We start from the raw sequence: 24177 nt of genomic DNA, 5'->3' as shown, positions 1-24177 counted from the left end.
CAGTGAATCAGTCCAGGTTCACAGGGTGAAACAGAACCTGTCAAAAACAAGTCCAAAAATTGATTGAAGTCTATTAAGAGGGTCAATAGACTTAAAAACCGTAATAGCTTTAATGGATTTAACAGACTGTAAACAAATCAATAAGTATTATTGCACACTACAATTCTGATGTGGAGGCACAGCGGTCTGGGTTAGTTCCTGGCTCGTTATTTATGGTCTTACCTTAAGAATACTGTAACGTGATAGGTAGTGTTTGAAAGAACTGACTTGTCTCCACCCACCCACTCTAATATATCCACTATACATCACAGGAGACTTTGATGTACTTCAGACTTTGATGGGTTTTTTTTTCTGGAGCAGAAAGGTTAACCGTGGTAACCGAGGCGGCCGACCCCTGACACGGAATCAATACTGTACTCTTCTTGTGAATACTTTTCTAATGTGAACAATAATCCTTCGTGTATTCACGCTTCAAGATGCACGGCTTCACTACATTGCAGATTTTTAGTAGGTAGTCACATGATACCGTACACACACGCTATTGGCTGACAGCATTGAGAAGGTAATACAGATAGGTGGTTTAATATCAGTATGGGGACTCGGCCCCCTTTCACAGCCGCTCATAACGTTTGACTTCCTGGTTCTTTCAGACGGAGAGTTTTACCGTGGTTCGGTTTAATAAAAAACTTACTTTAGATGCAATCATGGCTACAACCTCAGACTTGGAATAGAAAATTAGATTTCTTGATTGATTTCCCAAATGTCAGTGGCTATGTAGATGGTACCCACATCCCATCAAGGCTCCCTCACATGATGAGGATGATGATTTGAGTTTCATCCAAAAGGCTTTTCTGCTCAAAGTAGAATTCGATAAACAGCCAAATAATGGCAAAAAATGAGAGAAGAAACAAACGTAAAAAAAAAAAAAGTAACCTAGTTTTAATTTTTTGGAGGTTTCTTGAAAGCACATGGACTTATGACTTAGAAGTCCCATGTTATGCCTTTTGACATTCATGTCATTCAGCTGCCAGATGTTAAAATACACTGGATTTGAAATGTCTTGCTCCAAACTGATCTGTGGTCCTCAGTATCTTTGACTGAAAATTAATAAAATCACTTCCGGTCCAGATGCTATGCTTTTAATTTTTAATTTTTTTTTTTTTTAATTTTATATACTGGTTTGATCCCCGAAGGGAAATTAAGAAAGCACACTCTAGCTACTGATTACAAAAGCATGCATACATATTTGTGAGTACAGGCCCCTGTATCACACACACCTTGCTCAAGGGTGCCTCGGCAGTGCTCCGGAGATGAGCTGACACCTCCCACTGTTAGCTCACCTCCGGGTATTTTTGGGGGGGCGGGAGCGGGAATCGAACCGCCGATCTTAAATCATAGGACGACCCGCTCTACCGCCCGCTTTACCACTGAGCCACTGCCGCCCCTAAAGGGGGTTAAAAGGGACGCGCCCCTTTTAACCCTATCCTCTACAGCAGCGGTCCCCAACCTTTTTGCTCCACGGACCGGTTTAATCTAAGACAGTATTTTCACGGACTGGTCTTCATTTGCTCGGTTATCGTTAATGACGCCAGGACACCTGTAGTCTAATAATAAATCAGTGGTTTTATGTAAAATACAGACATTAACAGACAATAAAAAAGTTTTTTGATAATAATCAACATCTCTGTAAACAAAATAATTGTAAGAAATAATTGTATTATAAACTCGGTTGAAGTGACGGCACTGATGAGGTTTATTTTAAAATATAGCGACTTACAATCAGTTCGTTCAGTGTAGGAGAAATACTGATTATTTCAATCAAACAATCAATAATAATAATTACAATAATGAGTTAGTGGTGGGGGACCTCTGATCTAGGGGTAACGGAGACAATGACACCTGAAGTGTGTTCAGACGTCCGGTCGACTCCAGTTTGGTTTTCTTTAGTCACTGCAGAAAATCCCACTTCACAGAGACAGGAGGTGGAAATGGAAGCAGGGATTAAGACACTTTTAGGGTCTCAGGATAATCTGGTTTGACTTTAATCCAGAACACTGGAGCAGTTGTGGGCGCTTAATTTAGGGGTAATGGCTGGTAACCTGTCACGTGACCCAGACCTGTCAAGAGGCACAGGCGCACGCATTCACCTGTGTGTCATTCAGCACAGACGTCACTTTAACAATAAAACATCTTTAGACTGGTGATCAATTAAAAAAAAGTCAAACGTTCCGTGCCACCCGGTATTTAATGTCCCACGACCAGGTACCAGGTCGCGACCCGGTGGTTGGGGAGCACTGACGTAGACAGATGTAACAGAGATTCAGGTAATTTTTAAAAATAAAACCTCTTCCAGACTTAAATAAATAAAACGGAAGCACAGTAAATATTTTTTTCGTTCTGTGCAGCCTGGTACCAAATGACCCACGGACCGGTACCGGGGGTTGGACACCACTGCTCTACAGCACCAGTGCTGCGTTGTTAAACTATAAAACAGCAATGCTTGATAAAGTCAATTGTTGCAGCCCGCAAGTTCTTTAATCATTTTTTACAGTGTAGGCACGGCCTGGTTGCTGTTTAAAAGCATTTTTTTTTACAACAGAAAGGTAAAAAGCAGGTAATTGTACCTTAAACACAAATCTGTGCTGCTAAAAACTGATGAACTTTTAATGTAACAGACGCCATCCTGGACCTGTTCCTCCCTTGTGGTCCAACCCGCCCCCGCCTGCAGTCTTTACTTTTACTAGCTCTCTGTCCAAAGCTGAAAGCAACAGCACTTTCTAGGAAAACAGTGACAGCCCTGGTGATTAAATTCAATCATGCTGGTCATGTAATCACCACTACGGCACAAGGATTAGTGTTTCAGACAGAAACTTCGACATTTGCCATGGATTTGAGTCAATTTCATTCAGACATCAAATGTAGTGAGTCAAACACAAACATGAGTCAAGGATGCTCTCATCTACTACGTGGTGAAAAAATACATTTATTGGAATCTGTGTCAATGTAAAAAAAAAAAATGGACAACTGGCATCAGGTGTTGTCACAGTACCACAGGTGATGCTGCAGCAGCTGTCCAGTGAGCGACACGCAGTCAAGAAGCTCATTCAGGGCGGTACGTCTGCTACTGATGACGACACACACGTTGGCCTACGGTGGCCTGTGAGACCCAAAACATCATTTCACAGACACTGAAAAGCTCAGGCTGCTCCGAACACACAGCACCAGCAAATACACTCAAAGTACGGCAATTAATCCTCAGCGAAGTTCTCCAAGTTTAATACGGGTTTAGCCGGAGAGGCAGGATTCAAATGTTTAGTTGTGATACTGTTACAACCCCCCCCAATAACCACAGCTGACTGTCAGGATGTAAAGGGGCTCAAAGGAGGCTGTGTTTCACGACTCTAAAGCCGGCTCCGTAATTTCACAGTTTGTCCCACAACCAGGAAATAACTGAAGCATCCCTGTGCAAAACTATGAGATTAATGCATCATTTTACCCCCCCCCCCTCCGCTGCTCAGAGCCTGACGTCCAAATAAAGGGAATGGAGCATCAATTATTCTCTTTTCTTTTCTGCAGAAGTCCTTTTTGTGGAATTCAAATATTTTTTTCTACATTTCATTTCATACTGTAAGCAACAATTTCTATTGTGGTGAGTAATTATGAGCAGTGCATTTCTAAGTTGATATGATAACTCTGAGAACACACGACCGGTCTTCATTCTTTAATGTCAACTAAAATCACAACAGAAAAAAAACGCATCTAAAATAAAAACTACATTTTCTGAACTCAGATACTGAGTATTACCATTGAGAGGTCAATTCTTCCCATCCAACTTTCTTTACATATAGACTTCTTTTATTCTTAAATAGTTTAAATCTCATACAAAATAATTAATCAGAAACCATTTCTATATATACAGTGTATACAGAGAGCACAAGATGGATAGAGGGTTGGTGTGCATGCCGAGAGCAGGGTTTGCTGTGAGATTACATGCGCTGCTTGTGTGTACATCTCAAAGTGTGAGTGTGTGGGGTTTTTTTCTGGATTATTAAACTCAATATTTGCATCACTGAAAACAAATAATTATTATGCAAATACTAAAATAAAATAAAATTTATATTTCAACCTTGGACAGGTTGTCTAACATAGCAGAACAAAAAGCCTTACAATTTTTTGGATTCTGTAGTAAAATGAATACTTCAAATCAAAATAAGGAGTGAGAAATTATATTTTTACTGTTATTGTAATCCACGTGTGAAAATTTTTTATACATGGCAGGTATGCATCAGCTGATTCAGGAGGAGACGAATAACACACCTGTGGAGTTACATGTGGCAGCTGTTAGGGCTGGGTGGAGCTCTCAGTCTACTTAAGGGAACCAAATCACACGAAGTTCATCGGAGTTAGATCTTCAACCTCACAGAGCATTTTAGTGAGAAAGGACAGAAGCATGCACAAAGAGAAAGACTGTCCAACTTTATGAATTTAAAACAAACCAAACCTGCCCTAATGGTGATCTAATCCATGGACACACGTGGTCTAATGGTAAATATAACAGCATATCAATGATGGACGCAGACCCCCACTAGGAAATGTACCATACTGACACTGGTATTGGTTCAGACATGAGTGGTACCCTAACCCTAATAGATAAATACAACGAGAAATGCCTGCGTCAGGACAGAAATTTAAAATAAATAAAATCTCTACAAGTTGCATCTGTATTCATTTCTTCCAGGTATTTTTTTTTTGCACATACAGTAGTGAGTGAGTTGACTTTAAATGTTCACTTAGTTTTAATGGCAGCAGAAACAACGGGGCATTGGTCAGAAGCAGCTTTTTAAATGATTCAGTCACTGCATTCACTCTCCTTTTTCCTTCAAAGGTTAATATGATTTATCGAATATTTGATGAAGTTTTGCAGCAACTGAGCTGAAGACAACAAAAGCCCTGCGCGCTGGTTTGGCCATGATCTCCCATGAGCACCACAGTGTTCATGGAATAACCAATGACATCACTTTATATTCACAATGGCCATGCTGCTGCTACGAAATAAAGAAAAACAGAATAATGAAGACAACAGAGACAGCACAATCATCACAACCTGGAAGAGGAGACTTACTGTGTTTGTGTTGCTTTAAATTTCTCTGGCTAGTGACAGCATCTCTCTATGTTCACTAAATCTCTAGTAGATATTCACAGTTGTTTGACTGAATGGAAAAAATACCCATGGAGTCTAAAATTGCTGGTTTTGTCATCAAAAATATGGAGTTTTTTTTTAAGGTACTGAAGGTTCAGTGTCATCATAAATGATTTGATGGAGGGTAAAAAATCTTGCAGCGTGTTTGCATGAGCACTATCACACACTATCACACACTATCACACACTATCACACACTATCACTAACTATCACACACTATCACACACTATCACACACTATCACTAACTATCACACACTATCACACACTATCACACACTATCACACACTATCACACACTATTACACACTCACGCGCTATCACACAGTATCACACACTCACACACTATCACACACTATCACACACTATCACACACTATCACACACTATCACTAACTATCACACACTATCACACACTATCACACACTATCACACACTATCACTCACATTCACACACTATCACACACTATTACACACTCACGCGCTATCACACAGTATCACACACTCACACACTATCACACACTATCACACACTATCACACACTATCACACACTATCACACACTATCACACACACTCACACACTATCACAAACTATCACACACTATCACACACTCACACATTATCACACACTCACACTGAATCACACACTATCACGCACTATCACACACACACACACACACTCACACACTATCACGCATATTCACGCTCTATCACACACTATCACACACTATCACACACTATCACACACTATAACACACACTCACACACTCACATACTATCACACACTCACACACTATCACACATATTCACACACTATAACACACTATCACTCACACTCACACACTATCACACACTCACACAGTATCACACACTCACACTGAATCACACACTATCACGCACTATCACACACACACACACTCACACACATTCACACACAATCACACACTCACACACTATCACACCTATTCACGCTCTATCACACACTATCACACACTATCACACACACTCACACACTATCACACACTATCACACACTATTACACTATCACGCGCTATCATACACTATCACACACTCACACTGAATCACACACTATCACGCACTATCACGCACACACACACACACTCACACACTATCACGCATATTCACGCTCTATCACACACTCACACACACTCACACACTCACACACTATCACACACACTCACACACTATCACACACACTCACACACTCACACACTCACACACTATCACACACACTCACACACTATCACACACACTCACACACTATCACACACTATCACACACACTCACACACTCACACACTATCACACACACTCACACACTATCACACACTATCACACACACTCACACACTCACACACTATCACACACACTCACACTATCACACACACTCACACACTATCACACACACTCACACACTATCACACACACTCACACACTATCACACACGCTCACACACTATCACACACACTCACACACTCACACACTATCACACACACTCACACTATCACACACACTCACACACTATCACACACACTCACACACTATCACACACACTCACACACTATCACACACGCTCACACACACATCCATTCATTTTCTTTTATATATAAAGAGAGATCTGTGGTCATGTGGAACAGTGGGATTACCTCAAGTTACATCTGAACACGTGATGTGAAGCGACTCACAGATTATTTTTGTGTGGGGGGGTGGGGTGGGGGGTTGTTCAGAGAATTTACATGATTTCTGTACAGTAAAACAGCTCACATCAAAACACACAGACGTTTGAAATAAAAAAACTGATCCCACTGGTTCTGATGACATTTTGTTCAATTCATTTTTTTTTCAATTCTAGAAATAAAGGTGGGGGGTTTTGGTGGGCCGGGGGGGTGTCCATCACTACACAGTAGTTTCGTTCTTCCAGGGTCCTGTGCGTATATTCCCTGTGCTGTCTGAGGCGTACAGGACTCCTTCGTGAAGCCCCCCCTTTAGAATCCCATTCTGATTGGGGGGGTTCTGGGGGTAGGATTGTCTGCGCGGGGCGTGCATTTCCTGGAGATGATGATGGTGCGCTGCCATTGGTTCCTGGTCGGCCATCTTGCCGCAGCCACACAGGAACACACCTGTGTCGCCTGCCTCTGCTGCCCCCCCGGACGGGAACAGGTCCGCCTTGGCGCAGCAGACGTGCCGGTGGCAGGGGTGGTGGCACGCGAGAGCCTCGTGGGCGGGGGCCACAGCGGCGTGACACGCGTGTGGACACATGTGGGCGTGGCGCTCGTGCGTGCTGTGGGGGCTGTCAGTGTGTGAGCTGTGGACGCTGCCCCCGTCCACGCTGGAGGGGATGTGGTAGGCGTACTCCCGCTCGCCCCCCCCCGCCCCGCAGACACCAGCCCTGGCCCGCCGGCTGACCTGACGACCTTTAGTCCTGCTGCTGGTCTTCAAGCAGGGGTGCAGCTGGATTCCTGGCCGGTACCCCTCGGGGGCGGGGTGGAGCAGCACATGCGTGGCCACAGGCTCCTCCTCCATCAGCTGCTGGCTGTGCAGGGCGGAGCAACAGGGCGCCACCGGCGCCAGACACGCCCCGTGGTTCTGTGACGATGGGAAGGCGTGTTTGCAGTGGCCACAGCTCACCAGCGCCGCGCCCTGACACGGGGAGTCGTGGTGGCAGTGGGCGTGGCCCGGACCCCTCCCGGGGGTGTCTCCGTTCACGTTAACCTTGGGTCTCGCTTGAGCGGCAGGACAGGCATCAGCGCGTCGCCCCGGGCAACAGGAGCACCAACAATGCCAGACGTCGTCCCGTTTGGCGCAGTGATGGATGAGGATGAAGAGGCCGAGCGTGACGGCGAAGGCGCCGTAGAGGCAGCTGAAGATCATGTCCAGGAAGTGACCCTGAGACACGGCCAGCGCCCCCAACGTCCAGGTGGCCAGGAACAGGAAGAGGGTGAAGGCCGCCGTCCGCAGCTGAGCCTTGAAGGAGTGCTCGTTGGCCAGCAGGGCGGGGTTGATGGGGACGCCAGGGCAGCCGGCGGGGCAGTGGCTCCCCCCACGTGGGGCGGCCAGAGCCCCCGGCTCCCCCTGGTGGCAGTGGGCGGACACGTCGACGGCCGCCAGCCTGTGCTGCTCCTCGCTCAGCGGCTTCAGCTCGTACTTCTTCTCGGGGTGTCGCCGCAGCTGGATGAAGGTGCACAGGAAGTAGACGCACGTCACCAGAACGATGAGGGCCACGGGGCAAAAGAAGGCCCCCAGGCTGGGCTCCCAGGCCATCCAGCAGCTGCACAACACAAAACACACGCGTGTGTGTCGATCATTCACTTTAATCATGAACGGAAATAAAATACCCAGAAAACAAATCGATGATTTGTGAAAAAACCCTTTTGTTCTTGAGTGACACTTCAAGAAATGAACGTTGAAAGAGAAAATATGTCAAGGGAAACACAAACCTGTATTAACACGTATAAAACCGTGTAGAATTTAATATAACAATAAGAGTAGAAACAAGTCTCAGACTTACTATGGCGCCTGCTCCCCACTGCCATAGTTGTCAATGTTGATGGCTGCGGTGACCCCACAGATAACAAGGGGCACCCCCCCACTGACTAAATAAAATCTGAGGAGAGAAACAAACAAAGAATATCTGGCATGAAAATATAAATTTAACAAACAACAAACAATAATCCAGAGAGGACGACAGACTCCAGTCAAAGAAACACTGGGGTGTCCCTGCAGACGTTCATGAGGCCAGCGTGGGACATCTGAACTAGTCGTTCTTGGTGTTCGATATGAGTGATCACCTCCCTACCCAGTGTTCTTTGATGTGAACCAATCTGTAAATTTTATCATGAAAGAAAATGTTCTTCCATCAGTGTAAGACTGATAAACTTCTCAGCAAACACTGAATGGTTCTCAGTCCGTCCTGCTCACAGGAGCTCAGGAGACGTCAAGGAGATCGATGTGGGAGGAACATTTCTACCATTCTTTTTCATGCTTCAGGAGCAACATTTTACTCCAGCATACAAACAACACTTCATAACCAATGCAACAATGATTGGTTTGTCAACCATAAGACAAGACAAGACAAGATAGACCTTTATTGATCCCTGTGAGGAAATTATGTCCACCAATCTACTAGTGAGGTGTACTTTTTTGCCATTTTTTGCGATTTTCTCTGGAGCAGAAAAAGCTTTAATGAGTCCAGATTGACCACATTCCAGAGTGATAAGGCCTCAGAGAAAAAAGACAAGTAGATAAAACGATGCACTGTTTTTACTTAGTGCCTATCATACAAAACTGTGGTGGTAGTTACGTTCTGGGGTTCCTTCATTTAGTCAGGTAAAGGTTATGTTAATGTTATGTAGCCATAAAGTTAGATCAGCTGTCTACAAATGAAAATCTTTGGAATGTGTTGAAGAAGACGTCCATCCATCAATTTTTTTTGGTAGACTAGACAATTGCGTTGGTCTCGCTTACAGCCTTGCAGGTCACATGTCTGCTGGAGCCAATCCCAGACGTCCTGAGAATGTTTGGTCTCTGATCTACTGAATATTCTTTTTATTCCCACAGGTTCAGACAAGGTCACAAGAAAAGAGCACTTTGTACAAATGATGAGTAAGAACTCATTTTAGGAACAGGAACCCTCTCTCCTGTCCTGGTCACCTGACTGCACAGTCGTCCAAGTTCTAGTGTAACACACTACTATTTCCTGTTCCATCCAACTCCATCTTCCCGCCTTCAACCTCAGTCTCATCCCTCTCTCAGGCCTTTGTTACACACAGCCTGACCCACAACCTTCATCACTATCGAGATGTGTGTTTGGGCTGGGGGCGATTCTGAGAAGAACACCTCCTACGAGGGATTTCCTTTGGTAGACAGCCACTCACACACATCACATATACTACAATGATCAATACTTATGCAGTACTATTTCCAGAACTATGACCAAGTGCAGGCTAGATTATTGTATTGATTATTGTTTTCATAGCAAAAATTGTTGTGTAGCAACACGATATATTTTAACCCGTGCTCTTCAAGCAGAGAGTTAAATGTTAAATGGTCCCACTCGCGACTTCACCTCATCGTGGATTTTTGGTAGGTAGTCACGTGATACCGTACGCGTATTCTATTGGCTGACATCATCCTGAAGTGTTCTCTGAGACACAAAAGTGCTTTAAAGAGTCTATCAGAGTGTTTTAAAGGTAATACAGATAGAAGGTGGTTTAATATCAGTATGGGGGGGTTCAGAAACATTTAAATTACCGTAAATAATAAGATAAATATTCTATCGCTCTATCACGGAATTCGTTAATCATGTGTGGTTCCTGGAACGCATTAATCATAAAGAATGAGGGCGAACTGTGCTTCTATTATTTAAATAAAGTCTTATTCTCCTGCACTTTCAATCATCAATCAATCAATCAATCAATCAATCAATCAATCAATTAATTAATTAATTAATTAATTAATTCATTCATTCATCCTCCTGAAGGCGAGATGGTCATAGTCGCCTTCAGACACTTATCCATATTGAGGTCAAAGGTCCGGTTGGAGCCTATCACAGCGTTCTGTGGGTGAGAGGCAGGGTTCACCCCGGATGAGACGCCATGCTCATCGCAGAGCCAACTTACGAAAAAAAGGAATCAAACCAGGAACCTTCTAGCTGTGGGGCAATAGTTCTGCCCAACAATCCAAAGGCCTGGAAATCCCACCCCCACTTCAGCAAAAACAGCAGAGTCAGTCAGTCAGTCATCTTATAACCCGCTAACGCGGGTCACGGGGAGCCGGTGCCTATCCCGGCAGTCTCATGGCGTGGGGTGGGGGACACTCCGGGCACGACGCCAGTGCACCACGGAGCCACATAGAACCAAACAATCACTCACACACACACTCACTCCTACGGTCAATTTGGGACCGGCCAATCAACCTGAAGCGCATGTTTTTGGAGGTGGGAGGAAGCCGGAGAACCCAGAGAGAACCCACGCAGACACGGGGAGAGCATGCGAACTCCGCACAGAGCGGGACTCGAACCCGGGTCCGCCGTGTTGTGAGGCAGCAGCGCTAACCACTGCGCCACCGTGCCGTGCGCAGCAGAGTATGGACTACAAATTCTATCTGCCAATCTCTCTCTCTGTCTGTCTCTCTCTCTTCCTTGTCCTGTCTCTGTCCCCAGTGTATTTCTTTTCCACCCAACAGGTGAAGGCGGTTGACCGCCCAAAAGACTCTGGGTCCTGCCCGGAGTTTCTTCCTCAATGAGGGAGTTTTTCCTCGCCACCATCGCTTATGCTCTGGAGGGTTCAGTTGGGTTTCTGTCTGTTAAAAAGCTTTGAAATGTCTGCTGATGTGATTAAGAGCTAAATAAATAAGATTTGATTGATTGATTGATTGAATGATTGATTGAACAATTCTCATTCGCACATATGAACAATTTGGTGTAACCAAATTACCTAACCACGCTTTTGCTGTGAGGCAACATCACCACCCAGTGTGGGACGATGCTGCCCCTCTCCTGCCCCTCTCCTGCCCCTCTCCTGCCCCTCTCCTGCCCCTCTCCTGCCCCTCTCCTGCCCCTCTCCTGCCCCTCTCCTGCCCCTCTCCTGCACTTCTTCTGTCTTTAATATTTGTTTTTCAATTGTGAAATCTAATAAAATAGAAAAGCTGTATAATATTAACACATTTAAACCCATCTTTCTGAGATATCTTTAAAATGAGTGACGTGTCGGGGCCACTGCTCCTGATTCGAAACAGAGTGAAGGAAAACAACAACTTACATGTAAGCTGTGAAGTATCAGTGTGATTAAATATCTGTGTGCTTCTTCTCTTTACACGTGTGATCAGTTCACTGACACGTGTGTTAACGGTCATTCTATTACAGGAACCTTTCAACCTCTACTGAAATGGCTCTGAAAGCAGGATTTTGGGTTTGAGCGATCTTGGGAGCTGTCTGAAAGTGCTTTTCAGACAGCAGCTTCACGGTCGCACCCCCCCACCCCCACCCCATCCGTGTTCCTGTTTCGTGGTCATGAACTGTCCTCTCTGATCTGCTGCAGAAAATACATAGTTCAAATGGGGACAGCCACAAAACTTCACCACAGGAAAAATGATAATAGTTATCATACAATAGATTACACACTACCTCATTTAAAACACAATTTGTGATGTCTGATAAACATGAAGGTCAGAGACTGAGACATCCTGTGACACCCTTGAATTCAACATTTTGGCCTGACCTACACATTTTTGTGCCTGAGTAATGTGTTTTTTTGTTTCATCTTTCTATCATCAACGGTTGTGAAGCTATTTGGTGGCCTGACTAACGGACGAACACACGGACACTGACATCACAACACATCACTGCTTCACTGAATGTAAAAAGCAGACTGAAACTAATCTGAACCTCCAAAAACTCCAAACAAAAGCAAACCAAACTCAATCTAATCTGAACAAAGCAAACCCAAAAACAAAGCTGGTCCTATGGAAATTGTCATTCGATTTTAATATTCTTCAGAATTGTGTTTGTTTTTAACCCCTAAGAGCCCACACCCATTGATCCCTTGTTGAGCCGCATTTTGTAATAATGGTGCATTTTGTAATAAATAGTCCAAATTGCAATACATTTTTCATTTTATTTTGTAATAAAGCCGCATTTTGTAATAAAGTACCGCGTTTTGTAATACATTTTGCCGCATTATGTAATAACTTATGACATTTTCGATGTTTATTACAAAATGCACCGTTATTACAAAATGCGGCTCAACAATCCTTAAAAGAAAATTATGTGGGTTGTGACACAGCTCAGTAGACCACATAGAACAGGGACCGTGGGTTCTCTTGGGGTAATACTGTTATGTCACAGCAGAATCCTGTCTGTTTTTGATGCAGTGCCATCTGAGGGCCCAGACCACAGGTTTACCATCAAGACATATCCACACTAATGTGGTGAGGACACAACAAATCCACATCTTTTTATGATTTAAAGCAGCAGCAGTTTGAGCAGGAAATCTCAGACCCTCCTCTCCCAACCACTTCCACCAACTCCTCTGGAGGGATCCTGAGGTGTTCCCAAGTCCATCAAGAGACTGAGTCCTGGCTTTGCTTCTGGGTCTTTACCAGATGGACATGCCGGCGACACCTCCTTAGGAAGGTGTCCAGGGGACATTCAGACCAGATGCCTGACCCCCTCAGCTGGCTCCACTTGATGAGGAGGAGCATTAGCTCTACCTTGAGTCTCTCCTGGATGTCTGAGCTCCTCATCTCCAAGCTGAGTCCAGACACCTTGTGGACAAAACTCTTTTCAGCCGCTTGAACTCAGGATCTTATCCTTTTGGTCATTGCCCAGGGCTCATGACCATATCTGAGTGAACCTACACAGAGCATGTACATTGCACCGATCCACCTGTTTATTTCCTGTTCCATTTTCCCCTCACTGATAAAGAAGGGATACCTAGGCCCCGCCCACATGGTGCCGGGTCTTTCTGAAATGCAACTTTTTTTGTTGTAGCTACTCCTTTCATCCACACGACAACGCAGACATCGGGGACAAAGTGAAGTTTCTTGTAAACGCCGGGTCTGCGTTGTCGTGTGGACGCTGTAACGGAAACTTTTACAGTCTCCCTGAGACGAAAACGGCTGTGACGTCAGTGTGTGTGACCCGTGTCTACATGTACACACAGGATGGAAGGAGTTAAAACCGGCTATTTTCGGACGTGTAACAGCTCCACGTTGAAGACGCCTTGATGAACACGCTGACAGTTGGATATTTGATTGTCTGTTTCTTTGTGAGTCATAAAGGTTATATATTTATTTATTCATTCATTCTTGTTCCTCGCCAAAGGAACCAGTTCTGGGTCAGACCGGGATGTGCTGCCCCCTGGTGGAGAACTCAGCGATGGAGGTCATCCTCCAGGAGGAACGCCGTGTATTCCCACACGTCCCGGTCATCTCTCCTGTCGTTCTCGGAGTTGTTCTGCTGATAAACGTGTTGATCAACACACCGATGCATATACGTGTGGACGCCACCCGATCCAACTGGCCACCAGGTGGCGATCAGTTGACAGGTCGACTCCTCTCCTCACCTGGGTGTCCAGAACACATGGCTGCAGATCGGCCGATATAACTGCCACGTGGAGCATTGATCTATAATCTAGGGCACACTGGTGCCAAATGCATTTGTGTGCCCCCCCATGATAGAACATGGTATCAGTTATGGACAGACACCCAGGTCTTCTCTGGGTGTGGTTTGCTCTCTATTTTCTGGACTAGCACACATTGACCATATGACACTAGTGTTACTCCTTTGGATGAAGAGCTGAAATGATGCTGCTGCCCTCTACTGTTTCTGATTAATTACTGTGCTACTGCTTTTCTTTATTTGGTGTTTCACTGGCATATTCCATCCATTTTCCTGATCAGATAAAAACAAATGAACAAAAAACCCCATCAGCTGTAGAAACAGGGTGTTACTATAAAGATCAGTAATTGAAGAGTTGAAGACAGATCAAGCTTAGAAAGCGATCCTAGATCCCAGTTTTCAATTTATTACAACAGGTTTCACATCAAACATATTTCTACATGTTGAAAGAGTTTTGAAGGAGGGGGATCATCAAATGTGTCATCGTGAAAATACTTTAACGCGTGAAAAAAATTCAGGACTTAATTTTCAACTAGTTTCAACCTTTTTCTAAAATGTAATATATATACTGTATGTATGTGTATATATATATATATATATATATATATATATATATATATATATATATATATATATATATATATATATATATATATACATACAGTATATATATATATATATATATATATATATATATATATATATATATATATATATATATATATAATATTCTTGGAGCTTCTAGAGTTTAGCTTGGTGTGAAAGAGCTCAACCTGTGTGTCACACAGATGCCCAAAGGAGAAAATGAATCAAACAGAACATGAATGAAAACAAAAAGCAGAAATCCAACCAGATGTCTGCACTTTTGCAAATAGAAAATTAATAATTCAACTTAACGGAGGCTTAAGATGATGCTCCTGTTTGATTAGACATGTCATAGAAGCAGTGAGGTGATAACATGTTCACAAGACATTCACTTCTTCCTCCTAATATTCACTGCCATCTATAAATTATTTTTGACAGTATAGGAAGAAGCTTCAGAATGAGAGGAAATGTTTACTGCACATGATTAATTCGTGACACATTCTTGTCACAAGTGAATAGAGATGTCTGTAGATCTGTGGGAACCTGTAAATGAGCAGCTCTTAATGTTCTTTTTTTAAACAGCACAGAGACTGTGTGAGGAGCAATTACTGTTTTATGACTTCTACACACTATTTTTACAAATGAGCTCAAACCAGTGCTTGAAATGAACTGGAATCACGAATCAGCACTTTTGGTCATGTGACTGTTGCTCTTCCTAACATCCTGGTGTGTAGTCCTAACCACCTCTGAACATCTACACTACTGTAATGCTATGAGAACGTTGCTCAAATGTCCTTTTTAGAACAGATGACATCCCAAAAGAAATAAGCTTATGCATGTGTACTTTACTTCTTACACATATAGATAATATACTATCATCTTTTTTTCTTACTCTTAATACAATTACAAGTACTGATAAACACCATCAGTAAAACTTGGGGTGGATCATTAAATCCGCAGTACATGATGTTGGAATCTGCCCTTAGTCTACCCTCTACAGTAGTTTTAATGGCTCCATAACCGAATGTCTTCCTGTGAATCTATTCCAACACGTGAATCCAAAACCACCGGATGACCAGAAACGTTCTCACTGACTGTAAAGCTGATGTGAGTGACATTAATTCTGCAGTGATTCATGGTACGTTCACTGCCTTTGAGCTTGTGCAGAGGCATGTTAGTCATAAAGAAGCCCTTTTTCAGAGTTACTGGGCCCGTACATGATATCTACACATGGGCGATGAAAATGGAAAACAAACATACATATAAATTATTTAACTTAATTTTAACAATGACTGGGTTGTTATATCATTATTCAACTCAATATTATTCAACTCAAATGAACGCAGGGCCGGCAGCAACTCACCGCCCGTACAGCAGAGGTCCTCTTCACATTGTGGACCTGACTGATCTGAGGCAGTATGTCCACCCAAACAGGAGCCATGGATATTAATGCAATTTTCTGCTCTTTTCTTGCTAGACTAATAAATTAAAATGTTCTCCCTTTTGTTTGGGTGGACAAGGTGGAAATTTGGGCCACCCACTACTGCCAGCCTTAAGTAGTTGTGTTGAAGAATGACAGTGAATGATTAACATTTATACAGATCAATTTGTTAGGGTAATGAGCTTTTTTAAAACTCAAATATGACCAAACACAAGGGTAGACATTGTGTGTGACAGAAAAACTTCATTAAAATGAATTAGTTGCTGCAGAGTTTCTAATAGTCTGTGTTTATTTTGTCATACTGACTCAGATGAGTTCAGTTCATTCAATCGTACATACGGATAGGATTTTCTTCTTTCCCTCTCATTACTCATATATAAGAAAAACAATAAGACCATATTTCTGCATGAGGGCCTGTGTTTCTGTGTATTTATCTGGGAATGTCACCTCTAATAGTCCTTTAAAAAGTTAAAAAGGCCTCAATTCAGATATTTGATGGAACTAGAAGTGAGTCAATCGAGTCTAATATGGGGTAATCATCAGGACTTTTTTAACATCACATGAATGATTTCTGCTCAGGATTGAAGTGTTTGTCCTTGAGATGGACAGTGACTAGGGTTAAAATAAAAGTTCTTAAAAGGAGCAAAATGTTGATGAAACCCAACAGGAGAGCCAGATGGGATATTGGGAAGGCCTGACAGCAACGTCAATACAGAGCAACCTAGAAAGCTAGAAGGGAATCATCAGCGTGTTAATGAGAAGGTCGGTCTGTTTGTTCGTCAGCAGGACAACATGGAAGCTACTAGATTCCTTCTTTTTAACCTCAGCAGAATGATAGAAACAAATCACCTCACACCTCACTTTCTCTGTAAGCTCACAGTTTAGTCTGTGCTATTTAGCTCTGTTAGCCTCCTTAGCATCAGGGATAGGGATGTGTTTCCTCACTCTCATTCCAGCTCCCCTACAGTAACTATAGGTTGTGTGGTCATACATGGAACACATATAAATTAGGGCCTGTTGTGCGTGTGATTCCTGTGCATCATGGGGTGCACAGGGATCACACGCTCAGCTGGAAGGCCCCCGTGAAGATTATGTTCCAGATTAGAGCAGAGACGATATGTCCTACGCCAGCTCAGAGTAAAGGTTCTGGACTAGAGGGTTATGTCTTTATGCTTTATTCAGTGTGTCGCTCTCAGCCAGGACGTTGCCTCACACCTTAGCCTGAACAGGAAGTTAACCTCAGGGATGAGCATGCCCTTATCAGGTAGAAGGAGGTGATCCCGCAGACCGGCTTGGGATATGTCAATCACTGTCGATCACTCCAGTCATTATGTCACGACAGGCACTGATCTGAAACAAATTATTTTTTGTAAGTAATTTTCTGTTATTCGGTTGATATCGGAAACGTTTGTTTTCAAGATTCTAGGAGTTGGTAGGGTTAGGGAGTACCACGGTGTGTGTATGTAAAGTATTTTTCATAATAAGACCACCTTTAAAGCTAAATCATCTCTTTGATTGAACATTCACAATCAGATACAACACAGACTCTAGTATCCATTGGTACATCTCTGTACATGTTAATGAGAAATCCTCCATGCACAACAGAGTCCACCATGGAGCTGGATGGAGTTATCTTTCACCCTATGTGTGCTCACTTTAGGCAACATCATTCAGAATCACTCCATAATTGTTCACTGTGATGCAGATGACACACAAGTTTACCTGTGAGTGAAAAAAGTAGGTTGGTAACGAATAAGATAACTAACCCTTGGTGGTTTGACACTTTACTCTTTACTCAGAAAAATTGTAAGAAATAAGAGACACTATAAATTAAAAACAACTGTGGCTAGCATCACCTTGTCACCCATCTTCTCCAAGAGTCTTATTTTGAAACTCATCTCTAGGAGTGCCTTATTTGACTTCTGTAATTCTCAAAAAAACGAAAAAAAAAAAAAAATCAGGTGAAATTCTGTTAGAAGAGAAGCAACAAAAGAAACCATGCATGTATTCCTTCCAGTCTGGACTATTGTAATACCATTTTATCAGGCTGTCCCAATGAAGCCTCCAGAATGCTGCTGCACATGTTCAAAGCAGAACTAATAGAAGTGATCATATCTCTCCAGTTCTGGACTCTCTCCAGGCAAAATCCAAATAGAATTTAAAAGCATTCTTGTAGTCAAAGCCCTCCAAGCTGTTTTTATCTGACAAGAGCTTCTGTCCTGATGAGTGTTATTTCTTTGATGTGATCTAGTGGATTTAACACACGTGTGACGGTTAACCCTTGGCCAGGGTACGTGTACCACTGCATGCCTGTCTACTCCTTGAATTCCATGATTGTAAACATGCAACGTGTCTCAGACTACAGAATGGTTCTCACTACCAAACATGTGTCTGTAGTGACAGAACCCCCGACACTCCAGAGAGAATAATGACCAGAGGAGATGGGCCCGACAGCATGATGTGACATTTATGAAATCTATGAATATTTTGTTGAGTTGTAGAGACAAGAATCCCACAAAGAGTCATATCAGACCAGCTTAGGTGACTCTTTAACAATTAAGACACAACTTCCATGATTCGTGTTTGTGTTATTGGTTTGCTTGTGGCAGAAAACACGTATACCTCGTGTCTTAAAGGAAAGTAAAGGACATCGCTGCTTCCTGTTTAAAGGGTCATGTTCACCAAGACTGAGTTTAGAGACACAGAGAAACAACATTCATGCAAGTCCATCCAATGGGTCTGTTTCATCTCAGGTCCAACCTGTCTCAGGATGTACTGCACATCAGTCACGGTTCCTTTTTTCTTACCAAAAACAAATGTATCAAGATAATAATGCAACCTAAGAGTGCAACTTCAGCTGTCAGTGTTGCTAAGTAACGGTTGAGGTGCTTCATGGCATGAGGTTCAAATGTGAAAGCAAGTTAAACTCTCCGTAGAACGGAATGTATCACCTACTAGCATCTAGAGCAGCCCGGGCTGTGCTGAGTGGGTGGAACTGGTCTATTTTTTTCAATGTGCAAATCCTTGTTTTTATGTTCTTTATTTGCATTTATTGCAGTAAAGTCATATCTTTCCTTTTTCCTTTTTATGTAAGCGAATGATATGGATTTCTTTCAATCTCAAAAAGATAAATATAAGCCAGGATGGGGCTAGTTTTTACCTGTAAAATAATTCTGAAGAAACCGTCGCCTGCTAAATTGTACTGCCACAACACAAAGAAATAATGAGTTTGAGCAGAGTTCTTGGTCTCAGAGTTCACGGACACAGCAAGCAGCAGCAAACACACAGGCGTGTGTAAGAACATGTGTGCACACATAGAGGTGTTTACAGGAGGCTTACTTCAACAGGGCCTGCTTTGGGGGCTGGGGGGGGTTCCCATCCTGGCCCTGCGGAGGCTTCTTGGTCACCTGTTTATAGATGTTCCTGGCCGCCACCCCGAGCCACAGCATGGTGGACAGAGAGGAGTAGTGCAACACGACCCCCACCTGACGGGGAAAGAAGGAACACCCAGTTACACATTGGACTTTTTCTGTACTTTTACCTAAATTTCTATGCTATAGTTTGCCTCTGAAAAACGTCAGGATTGATTCTATTCCTGTAACTCAAAGAACAGATGTTGGGGTAGAGCTGTCACTCTTCATCAATGTCACTCTAAGGGCGTCCCCACAGGTTTCCTTCAAGGCGTGACTGCTTTGTCTCATCCTCCACTAAAACACTAGAATGCAAGAATGGAAAGGCAGGTTCTGAAAACTGCTATTGAATCATCAGGGTGGTTTGGGATGACAGCGGGATGGGTTCGGCCGGATGGTGAGCTGCTCCTTATCAGTGACACAAGGCGTGCATGTGAATGATAGATCTGTATATAAATGTTACGTGGACAGCTACGAGCATGAATGTCTTCATTTTAAAATTCACAAGTTATATTTGTACTGAGCTGACTTTGTTTAAAAGCTAAAATTACAGAAAATTAAAATCCACTCCGACCATTTCTCTGCTCAGTTTTGTTCATGATACACTGACACCCAATCAGATGTCTCCTCTCCAGCCTGTTACACCAGGGGACTGAAGCTGATGCACCAGAGTCCACATGCTAATTGGAAGTGTCCTTGAGCTGATTATAGGGAACAGGGAGTGGGTGGTAAGTCAATCACTGCTGCAGACTCTGCACACTTCAGTGTCTAATTGGAACCCAGAGCAGACAGAAAGGATGTATGTTTGCAATATGACACCCAGGAGGCTTTTTCGGAAAAACACATCTGGCATTGATATGTGTGAACACATCGGTAAGAATCCTCCGGCAGACAGAACGCTACAACCTTCTGATAAGACACGCAACAAACGTAAAAAGCCAGATTGTGCTGGTCAGTATCAACAAATACAGTTGTATACCACTTTTGTCCCGGGTTATCTACCTGAAACCAGGGCCAGTTTCTTTTCAAGCTACTTTAAGGCTGTGTTCAGACTAAAGGCAAATCAGATTTCAATCAGATTCTATTTCATATCGGATTTTCAGGGTTGAGCCAAATGCGATTAGAAACTACCTCCTGAATGTGGTTTCAATCCATCCGGCAAAAATCAGATTTCATGTGGTATGTGACTGTTCCGACTACAAACCAGCCATCTGATTTCAATCTGGATGGGATAAAAATCAGATTTTACCTGCCAGTCTGAACGCAGTCAAATGAGTCTCAAACAACAAGAATGTAATTTAAGTTATTAAAATAGAATAAAAAAGTGAACAAAAATGTCGAAAAACTAACATCAACATGTAACAAAGGTCAAAACACCTGAAAACAGATGAGACACGATATCTGGGCTCAAATCATCCACATTCAGCACATTGTACTAAAAATGACATAAGCAATGGATCTATAATGATTTATTGTACCATTTGTGTTCAAATAGTACATGTGTTCATGTACAAATAAAACAATACCACCAGCATAAAAATTGTTTTTTTCTAAATACAATAAATTTGAATCCAGTTCGCATCAATTTTATTAGCATCGTCCTCGTAACGTCACACCGTTTGTTCTTTGTTGGTTCTGCTAGCTTCCTAGTTCCAGTTTAGCGTAATGTCTCTACCTGTCTCTGCTGTCTCTACCTGTCTTTGATGTCTCCACCTGTCTCTGATGTCTCCACCTGTCTCTGATCACTCCACCTGTCTCCACCTGTCTCTACCTGTCTCTGCTGTCTCTGATGTCTCCACCTGTCTCTGATGTCTCTGCTGTCTCTACCTGTCTCTGCTGTCTCTACCTGTCTCTGCTGTCTCTACCTGTCTCTGATGTCTCTACCTGTCTCCACCTGTCTCTACCTGTCTCTGCTGTCTCTACCTGTCTCTGATGTCTCCACCTGTCTCTGATGTCTCTGCTGTCTCTACCTGTCTCTGCTATCTCTACCTGTCTCCACCTGTCTCTACCTGTCTTTACTGTCTCTACCTGTCTCTGATGTATCCACCTGTCTCTGATGTCTCTGCTGTCTTTAAGTGTCTCTGTTGTCTCCACCTGTCTCTGATGTCTCTGCTGTCTTTACGTGTCTCTGATGTCTCCACCTGTCTCTGATGTCTCCACCTGTCTCTACCTGTCTCTGCTGTCTCTACCTGTCTCTGATGTCTCTACCTGTCTCCACCTGTCTTTGCTGTCTCTACCTGTCTCTGATGTATCCACCTGTCTCTGATGTCTCTGCTGTCTTTAAGTGTCTCTGTTGTCTCCACCTGTCTCTGATGTCTCTGCTGTCTTTACGTGTCTCTGATGTCTCCACCTGTCTCTGATGTCTCCACCTGTCTCCACCTGTCTCTACCTCTCTCTGCTGTCTCTACCTGTCTCTGCTGTCTCTACCTGTCTTTGATGTCTCTACCTGTCTCTGCTGTCTCCACCTGTCTCTGATGTCTCCACCTGTCTCTGATCACTCCACCTGTCTCCACCTGTCTCTACCTGTCTCTGCTGTCTCTACCTGTCTTTGATGTCTCTACCTGTCTCTGCTGTCTCCACCTGTCTCTGTTGTCTCCACCTGTCTCTGATGTCTCTGCTGTCTTTACGTGTCTCTGATGTCTCCACCTGTCCCTGATGTCACCACCTGTCTCTATGTTCATGTGTTCTGGCATGAGGACACCCTAAGCTGTTACGTTATGACAGTTGAATTGAGAATGGCACCTCCTTCAGGGTAGCATAGTGACTGTCAGACGAATTGTTCCAACAATCGTAGCATAAGCTAACAGTGTTCAAGCTGGTTCCTTTCAGGTGTCTTCCAGCAGAACGTTCATTATGTTGGTTCCCTACTGCTTTTGGTGAATAACTAACCAGCAGGGCTTTACATATGTGGAGATGAGCTCAGGAACATTCAAATTTGACCCATCCAATGCACAAAGACGATCACCGCTGTAATAACAATATTTATTTTTTTGCTGCAGTGTTTGCCATCACAACCAATTTCACAGTGGCAGGCTAATGAGAAAATTCTTTGTTAAGGATCTTCAGGCTGATAGCTGGCTGTAGCTTCAGATCTAGGTCACCTCCAGAAACAAGATGGCAAACTTCATAAAATGAGTGGTTATTTAACTCTGGTTACACTCACTCAACAATCAGCTGAGGTAAACAATGTGAAACGAGGTGAGGTGAATGCTAATAATTTGTTGTGTTATCACTTGAGGTGATGACAAATCAATCCTCGGTAGAAGAAAAGATGGAACCAGAGGCCTGTACCATAAAGCTGGATTACGGCTTAGCGAGATAACTTCAGGCTTAACCCCGGCTTTTCGGTACCATGAAGGTGGTTGACTTTCTATCGGGCTACGTTGTCGCGGTAACCTATGCTGAACACCTAACCTGCTCCGGAGCAGGAGAAGTTCAGGATAAGAGCTCAGCAGGTATAACAGCCCCACCTACTGACCAATCAGAGCTCAGCAGGTGTAACAGCCCCACCTACTGACCAATCAGAGGTCAGCAGGTATAACAGCCCCACCTACTGACCAATCGGTTCTCCTGAAAACGGGCCGTCCGTTCCCTGAGAACCCGGTGGATCTCGGGTCACAGCTTGTGTGCAGAGCGCTCAGGCAGAGAGAATATTTAGGGATGGCTGTAATCCGGTGGGATTACCTGAACAATGACTGTAGAAAGGTAGAGGTTTTGGGGGGAGGGGTTACTTTACATCTGTCAGCTGCTGGAGCCTCACATCAGGAATGGAACGCACCCCAACCACGCGCTGACAGCCCCACACAGTGTGCATTGACCTGAGGGTCTTTGTCACAGTTAATATATTTCTGAGTGATGTTGGTAATTATTATGATGTCCTGAAATCCCTCGTTGGACGGGTTACAAGCAAGACACTGAGAAAATGTCATTAATCAATGATTTGTTTCAGTAAATCATGGATTGATTGATTGATTGATTGATTGATTGATTGATTGATTGATTGATTGATCGGTACTTTTATGTATTCTGTTGGCAATGCTGAAAACCTGTGAAGAATACAGTACGTAGAGCTGTTCATAAAGTCACGGGGCTACGATCACATGTCATAACCAAACATGTGGTTCACACACACATGTATGAACACACACATGTTACTGTAGTCAGATACACAAGTGCAGTCATAGTGGGGCAGTAATATTATAATGGCACTAACTTCCTCATTGACGCAGTCGGCCATGTTTTCCCAGCGATCCTTGCTCCGTTTGGCAGCTGCAGCTGTGTTGCTTTTTGCCTGGATTATTGATTTGTATTGATCGTATTTAATAATTATTATTGTTTGCTCCTCCGTTGCGAAATATGCGGCTCGGGCCGGTTTGTTGCATGTTTGTGATTGGTCGCATGCAGCA

At 43.4% G+C, this 24177-nt stretch overlaps 1 protein-coding gene across 2 annotated transcripts in view; it reads right to left on the bottom strand.

Moving 5' to 3' along the window:
- Positions 1 to 6965: 6965 nt before the first annotated feature.
- The window catches only part of LOC137604196 (adhesion G protein-coupled receptor A3), a 148350-nt gene continuing 131138 nt past the window's right edge, over positions 6966 to 24177 (bottom strand). For both annotated transcript variants that reach the window (XM_068328169.1, XM_068328170.1), the window contains 3 exons: positions 19701 to 19846; positions 8726 to 8821; positions 6966 to 8485 (listed from right to left, as the gene is read on the bottom strand). In XM_068328169.1, the coding sequence (XP_068184270.1) occupies positions 7114 to 8485; positions 8726 to 8821; positions 19701 to 19846 (1614 nt within the window). In that variant the 3' untranslated portion in view covers positions 6966 to 7113. The remainder of the gene's footprint in view (positions 8486 to 8725; positions 8822 to 19700; positions 19847 to 24177) is intronic.

Source organism: Antennarius striatus, chromosome 11 (genome assembly GCF_040054535.1).
Source record: "Antennarius striatus isolate MH-2024 chromosome 11, ASM4005453v1, whole genome shotgun sequence".
NCBI lineage: Eukaryota > Metazoa > Chordata > Actinopteri > Lophiiformes > Antennariidae > Antennarius > Antennarius striatus.
Note: the sequence above shows the minus strand (reverse complement) of the source record. Positions and strands in the feature narration are given on the sequence as shown.